At 36.1% G+C, this 15,225-nt stretch overlaps 1 protein-coding gene across 1 annotated transcript in view; it reads left to right on the forward strand.

Moving 5' to 3' along the window:
• Window positions 1-15,225, forward strand: part of RNGTT (RNA guanylyltransferase and 5'-phosphatase) — a 121,023-nt gene that overhangs the window by 25,597 nt on the left and 80,201 nt on the right. Inside the window, exons 7-8 of the mRNA XM_026666545.2 lie at window positions 8,648-8,757; window positions 12,568-12,669. Coding sequence (XP_026522330.1) covers window positions 8,648-8,757; window positions 12,568-12,669 — 212 coding nt within the window. The remainder of the gene's footprint in view (window positions 1-8,647; window positions 8,758-12,567; window positions 12,670-15,225) is intronic.

The following is a 15,225-nucleotide window of genomic DNA, read 5'->3' on the forward strand; positions in this document are numbered from 1 at the left end:
CCAATCCAGTATTGAAGATTTTGGTTTATGTGTTTAGCATATAATTTTATAACTTGTTTACTATATTTAAAAGCCTAATAGGTCTACAAGTCATCCAATCTCTCTTGTTATCTTTTGGTATATTGGTACGAATATTGTCTACCCCCCGCCCCCCCCCCCAAATAAATAAAAATCTTTGGTGATGTTTCCCATCTCATCGGTGAAAATGAATGAGATCAGACTTTGTCCCAAAGAAACATGAAAAATAATATCAGGTATATTTTGAATGATGTTGATAATATTAATCAGCAAAATAAAAAAGCTGGTATGCTAGTTCTTGATGCAAAGATACGTTTTGACAATTTGGAAAGGCCTTTAATCTTCAATAAAACAAAGATGACGTTTTCTGAGACATTCTCTTAATAATGGTCAGAAATACCTTACTTGTTCCATTATCTTAAAATAAACAGAATAGTTTGAAAGGAATGACAGAAATAGGGTGGATTCTTAAGAGACCTAATAAAATTTGAAAAGTTTGTAACAAAACTTCAAAATATCTGCTGGGCTTATTATTTATTTGTTTTGTTATTGGAATATGATTCAAAACTGAACAAATTAAAGAACGTACCATTAAATAGATACAGATTTTAAAGAGAATGATTGATAATAAAAGCATGTGAATAACAATGGAAGATAATTATTAAATTTATGCAAGTATTACACTCAGAATTGATGCAAGATGATTTTTTTGTTGCTATATTATACTACTGTTCATTTCCAAAATTGATAATTCAGATTCAGAATCTGCTAAAAATACAATAATCAGGATGGACCATTTTTTTAAAGATTTGGTGGCAATGTCATAAAACTCAACAATCCTAGAAGATGATTCATCCTAGAATGAACCAAATTTTAAATGTATTTTCTGCCAGCTATTTTTCTGTATTACTAAGCGTTAATATTCCTACAAAGGTCACACAGTTGCTGTTGTATATGATAACAGCTGCTTTGATACTTTATCCTTCTTACTAGAAATTACACACAATTCCTTTTTTTAGAACAGTAGCAAACTAACTGGGAATATGCATTATTGTCAAAAAAATAACTTTGTAGTTAAAAACAAGTCTAATAAGGAATTTAATTTAATCTGGAAACCATTTATAGAGTACGACTCAGTGCATGAACTTACACCATATCCAAAGTTTGTGTATTTCTTAATGTTAGACTTTAAAATGTCATATTTTGTGTGATTCGTTATGAGGTGCTTTCTCTGATTAATAATAAATTAAGATCACCTTTATATGCAGTACTATTCTAATGTCACATTGAAAAATGTAGCTTCTAATTTTTCTTTTCTTTTCGTCATTGTCTTTGTTTTGGTTTTAAATATCTGTTAAATAAAAAGTTTTTTAAAAGGTTAACATTATTTCAGGTAGGACAGACTCACTAGCTGCTTCCTTTTACATGCATAAAGGATCTTACCAGTTTAACCACTTCTGTCAAGGAAAGTGAGAACCTATAGGACAGTTATTCATAACTGGATAATCCGTATTCATTTCATATCAGGATCTGCCTAACAAGTTTTTGAAATGTTTCTCCCATACTTATCTAAAATGTCTAAGATTTTTATTGGCTGAACTCTGGGAACTTTGGCAGAAGAAAAAAAATAATTCATTTCCTTGGTTGACTAAATCAAAAAATTTCCAGGCTTTTTCTGGGGTGTCTTGCTCATTTTTTTATTCACAAAATATTTGTTTTCAAAGATTTAACAGCTCTTGAAGTAAGGCCTTTGGGGAATTTTGTTTGTGAGTTACAGATGCAGCAGTGCTGAATTTCATTTAGAGCTACATACTTTTTTTGATCAAACCACTATGACCACAAGTAAGTAGTGAAGAGTATTTTTTAGCTATCAGCACAGACAGCAAGTTTTCCCCTGTTCATCTCAATGGTTCACCAGGTCTAATCTGTTTGATGGCTGTACTGTAAATCATAATCAGAACTTTGAACCTAGTTCAGTAGCCAATTGGCAGCCATTACAGTTGCTTCACTGTGTTGCTTCATTTTGCATGGACTACAGTTTTAAACCCTATTCAAGGGTTACCCACTAAAGTTCATTACAATAATGCAGTTAGTAGTGCATGAACAATAGTAGCTGACTGTCTCTATCTAGCAAAAAGGGAGGTTTCTATACTACTGTAGATGAAACTACTTTCACCATTTAATGTCAGTGATTCATGGAAACCCTATCCCAAATAAGCCTACCTCTAATCTGTTCCCCCCTCCGACGTTGTGCAATCCCATTTGAAATAAGCCACTCCCTTTCTATACTTGTATAGACGGCTGTCTGTCTATAAGGCCTGTATCTTGACAAGATTCAGCCTCAGTTTATCGACTCTTATTACTATATCTAGATGCTGGTTCAGAATACGTGTATCCTTCCAGATTCAAATGTTACAGAAACTAGATTGATGACTGTCCCAAGCAATTTCATATAGTTGTTAAATGGTATTGGGAATAGAAGAATATCTTGTATATTGTAGCAAAATTGCCAAAGAGGCAGCCTGGTCACTTACTGTTGTTCTCTGAGACCTTCCCTGCAAGTAGCAAAAAACTGCTAAAGAGAACCAATAGATCAAGTAGGCTCAACAGAGTCATCCTATATGTCTTTCTGGCAGAAGCTATCAATCAGAGCTACCGTGGCTGATTCTTGAAACAAGAACTCAGTCTTAAAAGGGTCAAGATGATTTGGCATCCTCTGAAAAGTCTGCAAGTGTCTAGACACCATCCTCTAAAGTTCTTGGTTTTTTTAAAAAAAGAAATGTTTGTGAGTAGACAGTAATTGCTGACATCCTAGATCCAAGGAGGGCTTTGGCTGATGCCTTATTTTTATGGATGCTGGTCCATTTGTGCAGCTTTAGCCTGGAGATAAAAATTGTTACGATAACCAGGTCCAGGTTTTTCTAGCTATAGGCTTCATGGGTGGAAATGCCATCAGATAATGTAGATGGAAATATAGCTAAGAGTGATTTTATATGTTTTAGTAACTCTGTTTCTGGAGAAAGTTGCCCATTATACCTATATAAGTTGACTTTAGTTATATTAGACAAATATATGGCTAGATTCAGGTTAGCACATAATATGGAGATGCTTTTGATGTTGTAATGGAGCTGGAATTGTGGGAGTGCAACAATCCCAATTCTTCTTGATCACTTAGCAGCTTTTAGTACCATTGATTATGGTACACTTCTGGACTGACTGCATGGAGTGATGCATCTCCTTTCTCCATGACCAGTCCAGTTGATGTTGGTTGGAAAAGAGAGGTTGAATCTGATGGCTGTAATTTGTGTGGAGTTTCAAGCCTTGATGAACAGCTAAACTTCATATTTAACATCTACACGAAGTCTCTGAATCAAATCATTTGGTATATCAGAAATGTGCTGGTACCTCTCATGATATTTCATCTTAACTCTAGGCAAATCCAAATGATCACGTTAAAGCCATATGCAGTTCCTGGAAGAAGTGGAATGTTTGAATGAGAAGGAAGAAGCTTAGGCTTCATCTGACAAGCTTGAATGGCTGTGGGTCTTTAGGCCCCCGGTGTTCCAGATCTTTTACCTTTGATGCAGAAAGGAGTTATACTACTTCATTTGGGTCTGCTGCACAGTCTAGGACTTTTGAACTCACAGCTTTTGTTTGAAAGACAGTGTGGCAGAATGCCTTTCGACAGATGATTTTGTGCAGCAGTGCACCCTTTCTTGGACCCAGATGTCCTTCTTATGATCACTCGTGATGTTTGTTATCTCATGGAAGGATTATTGCAATGTGCTGTATGTAGAGCTGCTGTTTTAATCTGTTTTTAAAAAGATATAACTGGTTTAGAAAGCAGCATGAGCAGTAATGTACATGCCCTTTTAGCCCCTATGTTTTGTGCAATGCCTTGGCTACCAGTTGACTTCTGGGTGCAATTAAATGTGCTGGTATTGATTAACAATACCATCTAGCAGGACTCGGGAAACAGGAGCTTCTCTATTATCATGCCTGAAACAGCATCCCCTGGAGATTTGTGTGACCGTTAGTTTACCAGACTATAGAAGAGAATTGAAAACATGTCTCTTTCCCCAAAATAATGTGGATTAGTATGATTGTACATGTTACATGCACATCCAGGTTAGTCTTATGATCATTCACTTGTATACATGGCCTGTTGGGCCTGCACATCTCATAGTGCTCTCCTGCTCTACCTAGGTTTTCTAGATAGGTGGGTCTAGAGTATATAAAACAATGCTGATTAATAACCAGGAAATATTTAGGAACATATTCAAATAAACTGAACAGTGGGGTACATAGTGTTCTGATGGAATACATGGAGATTTGATTAATTCAAAATTTCAGCTAAGCTTCACAGGATTTTCCTGTCTCTCTCTCACATTTGATCACCTGGTAACCAATGCATTTCTCAACTAGGCTGTCTATCTACGGGCTAGATAGATGGAAACCACAAAGTCTGCATCCAGCATTCAGTTTTAGGAACCCTTTTATCCTTTAAAGTCCTCGCTTTGTTGATTTATAAGTCTGGTAGCTGTTGATGGGATTAGGAGGTTTTTTTCTGTGTGCTCAGTGCCAATCCCGTAACATTTCTCCGTAACAAGTTGATTCTTATCTATCTCTTGAAAGGTGTTTGGGTTTTTGTCCTCTCTGCACCCATGCCACCTCTATTTTTAGATGATGGCAACTTTAAGTTAGTTTCACATTTCCACACAATTCAATCTCAAGTTCTTACATGTGGGACTTTTCTGGTGGGAGATACAATTTGTTAGTTCTTCTTTCTGGGTGATATTACATTAGGGTTTATTGTTGGCTTTATAGTTCTTGTACATGTCAACAGCCCAGAGCTGTTGCGTGGCATAAATATTTTATTAATAAATAAATGATAAGTGAATTTTCAAGCATTCTAGCCAGCCATGTAATTAGTGGTTCCTTTTGTGATTGGTGGTTAAATGTTAAAACTAGTTAAAACTAAATGTTAAAACTAGTTTTGGCTGTTCTTGCCAGTTTTGTTTCCAAAACACTACTCTTCCATCAAGCTTGATGTACCACTGTTGGGTCATTTACTTCTCAATATTCTACTCCTATCCAGCCTGTTGTGAATGTCTGTCTTCCCCACATCAACAACCCCTGCCCTTCCCCCAGCCTGGCTTAGCACTCCAAACGTACAACTCCACACGGCTGAAATTCAGATCCAGAGGATGACATGTAGGGCTGTTTTTAAAAATGCTTAGCCTCCACCTCCATAGCACTCCCTTTCTACCTGATGCCGGGAATGTGCAATTTTAGTAGTGGCATGTTGCTTTAAACCCTGAGCAATCTGAGTTGGAAGATGCATAACTAGGGCAGAGCAGTTTTCATTAGCATCTGTTACTTTAATTAGCTGTTACTTCTGGAGAGCTGGCTGCAGAATGAGCCATGTTTGCCTCCATTCTGCATAGCATCTCCATAGCACAGCCAACAGAAAACAACTAAACCCCCGTTACCACTTTGATACGAAAATCCTGTCCCTCCTATTGAGCTGCCCTTATGCTGACATGGCAGCGTATACCTATACCCAGCTTGAGTGCTATATGCCCAGATTCATGGGCCAGAGATAGCCTTGCTGCTCTCTTGATTTGTTGTTAGTTTCTTTTTGCTTTTTAACTTAAGATAGGGTTTTTCCTATTTTCTGTTTCTGTTATTTTTCTATTAAGATTCTTTCACGATACCAACTTTTCATCTCCAGTGATATTTGGTGAAAAAAACATTAACTGGAACAAGAATTTCTAGCTAGAGATACTGATTTCAGTTACATAACTTTTTTTTGCATCCTGTTCTGAATCAGGGCTTACTAGCCATTCCATACCTTTACAGAAATCAATCCACAGTTGTCATCAAGTGGTTATTCAACAAATCTGCAATAAGTGACATCTATTTGTCTTGATTGTGTTTTATGAAGAAGATTGAGTTGTGACTTGCTAGAATTAACTGAACTAAACTGAACTAAAATAATTTGTTTTAGTTTAGCAAAATGTGTAAACCCAGTCAGTATGTTTTCTCTTCATGTTTTTATCTGAATCCTGGCTTGGTCCTTTTATTGAGGTTAAGAATTAAAGGTAATAACCATGAAAACTTGCTGTTATTAGGCAAAACAGCCATCAAATTCACATATTATTTATCATTAACTAGGCCAATATAAACTTCTTTCATCATTTGGTCCTGCAAGAATCTATAGATAGAATTGGTGAATTATATTATTGTAATATTAGATAGTGAAAAGTGATTGAGTATAGTTGATGAGAAGTTGATGTACACTTTTGCTGGTTGCTAAGACCTGGAGACTTAATTACAATGTAACACTAGGCTTTTGTATGGTTTATTTGGTTTTCACTCAGTATAAGGTTACTCAGTTGTGATTCAACAGATAATTTGTTGAACCCAGACTACCTGCAGCTGTTTTTGAAAAGTGGCTACTTAAAAGGTGGTAGAATTTTATCTAGTGCTTACATTAATTTCTTGTTTAATTACACTGTTTTATCTCCTTTAAACAAAATACATCATAGTATCAAATTAATATGAAGGATTTCATTTATTCAGGTTAGCAAGAGAAACTGTGCTCTAAATTACTTGCTCAAGCACGTAAGTATTCTGAATGGTAAATAGGGAGAGAACTATCTTTGTCATGAAACATTCTGTCTCAGATTATAAAATGGCTTCCTTCCTTCTGTCTTTTAAATATTTTGACAAATTTATGGTTTGGCTGCATCTTAAATCATAGTTCCTTATTTTGCCTGCCTCTGGGGTTGTTGATTAAATGCCATGCTTAGTGGCTTCATTTTTAACGTCTGATTTAATGTGTGACAGTTTCATCTCAATGAGGCCCACCTCAACAAGATTCATACAAGATGGAAAGTAAAATGGCTGAATAAATAGAAGCTAAGGTATCTTTTCCCATTATAGTTATTGAATGAATGAGTGAACAAGGCTTGAACATTGTTGCTCTGGTAGTGTATAATAAGTCAAAATTCAAGAAAAATAAATATAATTCCATATACCATATAAATATAACTGCATATACCATATAAAAACCTTGTACTGTAGTTTTATATACTTAGAACATATTCAAGGGTTAAAGATGTCATTTACTAGGATCTATACTAAGTATACCTTTTGAATTTCTAGGTCAATGCTATTTGAATTAAAACATTGCTCATAGTACATAATTCAAAGTTCATGTGAATACAGGTAATTCTTGACTTATGACCAGTTGCTTAGAGATCATTTTAGGTTACTTCAACTCTCCCAAAATGGGCTTAACCTGGTTTTGAAATTCCAATGTCAAACCCCTTCCCTGTGTAATCATGTGACCATATTTTGGGCAACTAGTCCACATTTATGATGCTCTGTGACAAACTAGTGGTTACTTTTGGTTTTTGGCAAAGAAACCATCCATAGCGAACAATGAGTTTGTTTAAACAATCACACAAGTCACTTAACAATCACTGTAAGAAAAGATTGTAAAAATGGGTACAGTCACACTTTATGACCCTCACATCTTAAGACCATAATTGCTAGGCTCAATTACAGTGGTAAATAAAGGGCTACCTATAATTTAACCAACTCTTAATGTTTTTATTATTGTCTGAAGGTAGTAAGGTTGGTAATCAATCTAGACACAAATGGAACTGAGCATTTCTATCATTGAAGTTCAGGCTGATAGAATCTCATGACTGATTTAATTTTAAGATTAAGGTGACGTCTGTTGTCTTCTAATTAGTTACACATTGTTTCTCTAATTCCCATTTAATTATTTCCATCATTCCAGTTCTTTTTAATTCTTCAAATTCACATCTTTTTTTCTCTTTTGCATTTAGAAATCTGGGAAAGAATTTTTCTATTACTTTGAGCAAGCAACTTTCCCTGTGACTTCAGATTGTTGCTTCTGATCCTAGGCATCCAGTTTGAGCCATTACAATTAGTAGCTATTACAGTCTATGGTTATGTTTAGTGATCATGCTATGATAGTGACTTTATAGATTATCCATTGTAATTTGGTAGAAAATTAAGTTTTGATTAAATCATTCTTCTGCATTACAGGTGAAGGGATGGTAGACATTTATTATATTTTTAATTTCTTTCTCTTATTCTAACTTTGCATGCTGAGCAGCCTGGTGGCCCAGAAGTAGAATTCTTTCCTCGCAATCAAGAGGCTGTGAGTTCAATCCTAGATAGTGGCAGGTATTTCTCTCTCTGGGCTCAAAGAGAAAATACCAGCAGTATAGGCATCAAGAAGGGCATCCCGCCAGTAAATGCTCAGCTCCATTCATTCTCCCGGATTCCACCCCAATGCAAGATATTACAGGATTGTTAAAAGAAGAAAAAATATAAGTTTGCAAGCTGGATGAGCTCAGTTAAAGTGGTGATGGATGCACCATTCATAGATCTGGAAATTAGGTTAGGGCAGATCCTCATGGAGAAAACCTATGTGGTCGCTAAGAATTGACACTGATTTGATGGCACATAATCTAATCAATTCTAAATTTAAAATTACATTCACTGAAAGTTGAAATCTAAATAAAATTTGAAATATTCTGAGTGTTGGTGATAGTATTCTAAAATTATGTTTTCTTTTACATTTCAGGGTGCTGTGTTTTTGGAAGGAATATCACTTAAACGTGTAATTCAAGTAACAACTCAACCAAGGTTAGGAGAAATCCAACTTAAATGCCAACAATTTTGTGGCTGGAAAGGGTACGTGAATATAATTTTTAAAATGTAATTTAAATATTCTGCAACACATTTTCTCCATCATGGCACCAAGATGGATGTCTGCTTGGTTAGGCTTGTTTTGTTTGAGGATGTTGTGAATGGTGTTGGTTGCTTGGCCAACAGGAGGAACAGAATGAGTGGCAGCAGCAACAACAATGGCGCAGATAGCTGGCAAGACAGAAGTGGATCGAGTAGTTTGTGGCTGGTGTGCTTTTCTGGAGAATGACCAAGTGGAACTGTGTTGAGCAGCAGTCTCTCCATTACAATGGTTGTGGTGATTAGTAGTGCAGTGGATCAGTTGCCTTGCTGCAGCTGACAAGGGCATCAGAATAAATTGCAGAGGACTTGGCACTTGCCCACCTTGGGAATGTTGCCATACATATTTTAATAGGCTTGGCTGGGCTACAGAATGAGGAAGTTATTTTATTGAGGTGCTGGGATTTTATGGGTAGAAGGCATGGAAGGAGAGTAGCTGAGCCTGCCGCGGGCATCACAAGAAAGACAATTCTGCTGTTTTTATTTATTGTTTGTATGATTGTTTTATTCATTTAAAGTTGTTGTAAAAACTTCCCAGAGTTAACTTCAGATGAATGGCCAAATAAATCACATACATACATACATACATACATACATACATACATACATACATACATACATACATAAAGCTAAAAAAAGTGGTGCCCTCCTGATGATCTTTAGCTCTCATAAACTTCTTACTTAGCATTGGGTAATACTTAAGGATTATGGGACTTGCTTAAGCCTGTTGGTAAGTGAGGACCATCATTAGGTTTTTTTTTAGGAACGGGCATAAACTGAAATAATGAAATAAGCATCTTCAGATAAGATCATATGAATATCTTTTGAAGTGGTTAATTAAAATGTGGTGATATTTCATGATCAGGACCATATGTTCATTAAGTTGCAGTTCAGAATTTATAACTCAAGCCTATATATAAGAATCTAGTCAGTCACAGCACTATATTGACACTAGATAAGAGGCAACAGCATTCAAGGGGGGCTAGACTTGGAGAACTTGTGGCAATATAACAACTCCAATGACACACTTAACTTTGCCTTCCCCCTACCCCACTTGCTCTTCTACATGATGCTGGCATAAAAAACATTGCTATAGGGACAGCATTTTTACAAACCTGTACAGTCTTAAAGCTGTGTTTTTAAAATTCCATTGATACATCTATAATTTACTCCACTGAAATTAATTCTGGAAATTTTTTCAGTAATATTGAATCAACTGTGATTGACCCAGAAGAATTTATTTAAAAAAAATATTATTTATTTCAATGAATAAATGAATGAGTGTAAGAACCATAATGTTCATATTATAAAAGAAGTACTAGTTAAATAAGAATGATATAACTTATATGTCTATTCGGATATACACTGCTCAAAAAAATAAAGGGAACACTTAAACAACACAATGTAATTCCAAGTCAATTACACTTCTGTGAAAGCAAACTGTCCACTTAGGTAGCAACACTGACAGACAATCAATTTCACATGCTGTTGTGCAAATGGAATAGACAACAGGTGGAAAGCAGAGGCAGTTAGCAAGACATCCCCAATAAAGGAGTGGTTCTGCAGGTGGTGACCACAGACCACTTCTCAGTTCCTATGCTTTCTGGCTGATGGTTTGGTCACTTTTAAATGCTGGCAGTGCTGTCACTCTAGTGGTAGCATGAGACGGAGTCTACAACCCACACAAGTGGCTCAGGTAGTGCAGCTCATCCAGGATGGTACATCAATGCGAGCTGTGTCAAGAAGGTTTGCTGTGTCTGTCAGCGTAGTGTCCAGAGCATGGAGGTGCTACCAGGAGACAGGCCAGTACATCAGGAGACATGGAGGAGGCTGTAGGAGGGCAACAATCCAGCATCAGGACTGTTACCTCCGCCTTTGTGCAAGGAGGGACAGGAGGAACACTGCCAGAGCCCTGCAAAATGACCTCCAGCGGGCCACAAATGTGCATGTGGCTGCTCAAACAGTCAGAAACAGACTCCATGAGGGTGATATGAGGGCCCGCCGTCCATAGGTGGGGGTTGTGCTAACAGCCCAACACTGTGCAGGACATTTGGCATTTGCCAGAGAACACCAAGATTGGCAAATTCGTCACTGGCGCCCTGTGCTCTTCATAGATGAAAGCAGGTTCACACTGAGCACACGTGACAGACGTGACAGGGTCTGGAGACGCCGTGGAGAACGTTCTGCTGCCTGCAACATCCTCCAGCATGACCGGTTTGGCAGTGAGTCAGTAATGGTGTGGGGTGGCATTTCTTTGGGGGCCGCACAGCCCTCCATGTGCTCGCCAGAGATAGCCTGACTGCCAATAGGTACCGAGATGAGATCCTCAGACCCCTTGTGAGACCATGTGCATTGGCCCTGGGTTCCTCCTAATGCAAGACAATGCTAGACCTCATGTGGCTGGAGTGTGTCAGCAGTACCTGCAAGACGAAGGCATTGATGCTATAGACTGGCCCGCCCGTTCCCCAGACCTGAATCCAATTGAGCACATCTGGGACATCATGTCTCACTCCATCCACCAATGCCACATTGCACCATAGACTGTCCAGGACTTGGGGGATGCTTTAGTCCAGGTGTGGGAGGAGATCCCTCAGGAGACCATCCGCCACCTCATCAGGAGCATGCCCAGGAGTTGTAGGGAGGTAATACAGGCACGTGGAGGCCACACACACACTACTGAGCCTCATTTTGACTTGTTTTAAGGACATTACATCAAAGTTGGATCAGCCTGTAGTGTTTTTTTCCACTTTAATTTTGAGTGTAATTCCAAATCCAGACCTCCATGGGTTGCTAAATTTGATTTCCATTGCTAATTTTTGTGTGAGTTTGTTGTCAGCACATTCAACTATGTAATGAACGAAGTATTTAATAAGACTATTTCATTCATTCAGATCTAGGATGTCTTATTTTTGTGTTCCCTTTATTTTTTTGAGCAGTGTATTTGTTTTGATTCTCAGTATATGATGCACCAAGTCCTTCATGCATACTATTAGTCTTCTCATTATCAATAAACCCTCAAGTTGTCTGGAAATATTTCTGAAATATATGTTATTTTTAAAAGATTTACCTTATTTTAATTTTAATTTTATAACATTTTGCTTTCTTTATTGGTATGTATGCCTCCTCAAAACCTTTTCAGTTAGGCTACATACAGTCCAATTGTTGCTGTCTTTGAATCTCTGAAATCTATAGCAGCCTGACCCTATTTAGAAGGAAATAAAATAAAACAAACAAACCCAAAACTCACTTGGCTTTTAGCTATATGTAAAGCGTAAATGCCGGAAGCACTAGTCCAAAAATGTCATTGTTTCTAAAATATTTATTTCTACCATTAAAAAAATGTGAAAACAGAGGAAAGGTTCAGGCTTTTAAAAGGAACTGGCAGTTCATTTTTCTACACTGGTGTATGACAACTACCTTACAATCTCTAATATCCTTTTCAACTAATTCTTGTCAATCCTTGATCCTCAACTATCAACTTCTACATTTTAATGTTATAACTACAGTATTAAACTGATGATAAAAGGGTATGGGGTTAAATAGTGTGCAGTGTTCTAAATAATCTTCATAACAAAAGCTACTTTAATTTAGAAATTGTCTGGAGATCCAGCGATGGATTAAATGGAGTGCAAAGTCCACCTTATTAAAAATATTCCTACCTTCAAACTGATACTAAAATTGATATTCACGAAAGACTGATTAGAAATGGTTGGTACTGGGTACTATTTAAGATCCTTTTTCACCACCTCTCATTAGGACTGGATTCCCTGGGGCTCAGCCTATATCCATGGATGAACAGAATATTAAATTGTTAGAGCAAAAGCCATATAAAGTAAGTTGGAAAGCAGATGGAACTCGGTAAGTTGAAGTTCTTTGTGAATTAAAGGAGTCATTTCAATAATTCTGATACATTAAGTTTTTTTAAAAAAATCTATTGGTACAGTTTTATATAGCTTACAGTTTAATAAATTAATTTATACTATGGTTGCAAAATCATTAGTCTGAACATTTTTAGCTTGCTCCTTATGTGTTATACCAGTACTTTTCATCTTTCGTTTTAATTTGCATGTTTTGTCTTACCATAAAGGTTTTTTACTGTATAAATGCTATGGTACTTATGAAAGGTTTGTCTCCAAATAAAAATGGAATCATTTTGCTTTTAACACATGCCAATGAATTATTTATATACTAACATGGGATATTAAATGCTGCAACACCCATTTAACCTTATTCACTACTGTGACGGGAAGAAAACGTAAGATCAGTTGGGTGCTGGTTGTTTTGATCAGTGTGCAGGTGGGTTCTTAACTAATGCTTTCAATTAACTGAAATTAAGAGCAGAAGTACATGAAAGCTGACCTGTTAAGAAAATAAGCAGCTGTAGTCAGGATGATTTAAAGAAGATTACATCCAACTGTGAATAACATATATACTGACAAAGGCTGAATATTTCATTTGTACATTTTCCCCAACAGGCAGGGTATACCAAAAGTCAGGTCCCGTAGGCCGATCACAATATGTTTTATTCATTTTATTACTGATTTTTTTTTTTAGAGAAAATGTTCAAAGGCACAATGAACAAGTAAGGAAAATGCTTAGATAAAAATGGCAGTGAATTTAAACATTTAATGTAATTTATATAATAAATTACCTATGGGGTCTTTCTTTTATATATTAATAGTCTTTAAGCAGAAGTATTCTGTATTAAAATCTGTGATTTTGATGAAACTATAGAGTAAGTAATGCTGCTTTATGTATGCAGCTTGCTTTAATCTGCTTTTCTGAGATGTAGGATTGCCATTTGATAAATTTCTAACCTCCTTTCTATATTTTTTCTCTAATTCTGATATTGTTAAGATTCAGAGATTTTGAATTGATCGTTGGAAATTTTTGATATGGTTATAGCCATACAATTTTTTTTTTGAGTTTGCTTTTATATTTAATAACTTGGTACAAAGATAATTATTGGGATACTCTGAGAAACCCTAAAAAATAGTTTGTTTTATCTTGCCTGTTGGTATTAGTATTTTTTTCTGATATCATATTGATAAATGTTTTAAAAATAGACAAATTGCTAAATTTCCAAGTTAGCATAATTAAAATGTATCTTGTACAAATTAGAGATAGTCAATTAAACAATGAAACTGTTGTTAGAGTAAGAACAAAATGGTTGTATGCTACATTCTCCAGGATGATCATGGAGAAGGAGAACTTGAAGGTGAACCACATCTGGGATTGTCACCTGGAACCCAGGAGGTATACCTTCTCAGTTGTGACACCTCCAGAGGTTCATTTGGGTACTACCTTGATGATATTGTACACATTGTTAAAGCCTGTCTAGTTTCCTAATCCCTAGGATAGGATATTTGGGGAATCCTGGGTGATTGGTTGATAGTTTTTACAGATATTTAGATTAATTCTTTCCTTCTTTTTCCTATTTAAATATAAGCTGGCCAGAGTCATTTTGGAGTCAGGTGGCTTCTAAATTTAATAGCTAAGGGAGCTATAGTTTTACAAACATAATAACTTTGGAAGAAGTAGGTTATCAAAATTGAAATTATACAAGAAAGGTAATTATCACAGGAAGGAGAGGTTTGTTCTCTATATGTGGTGCTCTTGGCTTTTATAATAAAAAGTATAATTAGCCCAGGTGGTTAGTGGCCTTCTCCAGTCCCTAGATACATACCTCATTAATAATGTTTGTAGCAGATGTTTTTTCTAATGAGTAGAGTTGAACGTTCAGGCCTGAATGGCATAGCAAAGGTAATGAGACACTCATCTTTAGGAGAATAAAGCTACGGGTAATTTTAAAAAGATGTTTGTAGTCTGCGAAATAAATGTCAGTTATGAGAAGGTAATCCTACATTTTATGTGTAAAAATTTGCAAACTGACTAAAACCAATTATGTGAAATCCAGTTGTTAGGAAATGTAATTATTTTGCTTTTGAGGCTTACTTATAATTTCCTGAAATTATTAAAAGAGATACATAGAAGCAATGTTCCTTTAGCTTGAGGAAATTGTGTTGTTTTTTTGGGAAAATAATTGTTGTATTTTAATAACATGTGCGCAGTTGTTAGCTGTAACAAGCCAAATGTGAACATGCTAGCTCAGTCTGCTTTTCTGTGCCACATCTGTTGTTACATTTGAACCTGATTAACTTCTAAGTTGCATAAATAATATTTTGATGCTTGGGGGTTTCTATTGGTTTAAGTAATTCGGCATAAAATCCCAGTGGTTGCATTTCTCAAATGCACAGAGATGCAAAACCAGTAAATAAAAGAGTTTTTCTTTCTTCCAGTCAAAAGTATTGCTGGGATGTAGTAGGTAAAATGAAATACTTCTTTGAAGTGATGTTAATGAAATTGCTTCCTGATAGTTTATAAAATTACTAGATCCTCATTTTTTCTCTTTTC

The sequence above is a fragment of the Notechis scutatus genome, chromosome 1 (assembly GCF_049901735.1).
Source record: "Notechis scutatus isolate UNSWTSFEM ecotype Mainland chromosome 1, rNotScu1.2, whole genome shotgun sequence".
Lineage (NCBI taxonomy): Eukaryota > Metazoa > Chordata > Lepidosauria > Squamata > Elapidae > Notechis > Notechis scutatus.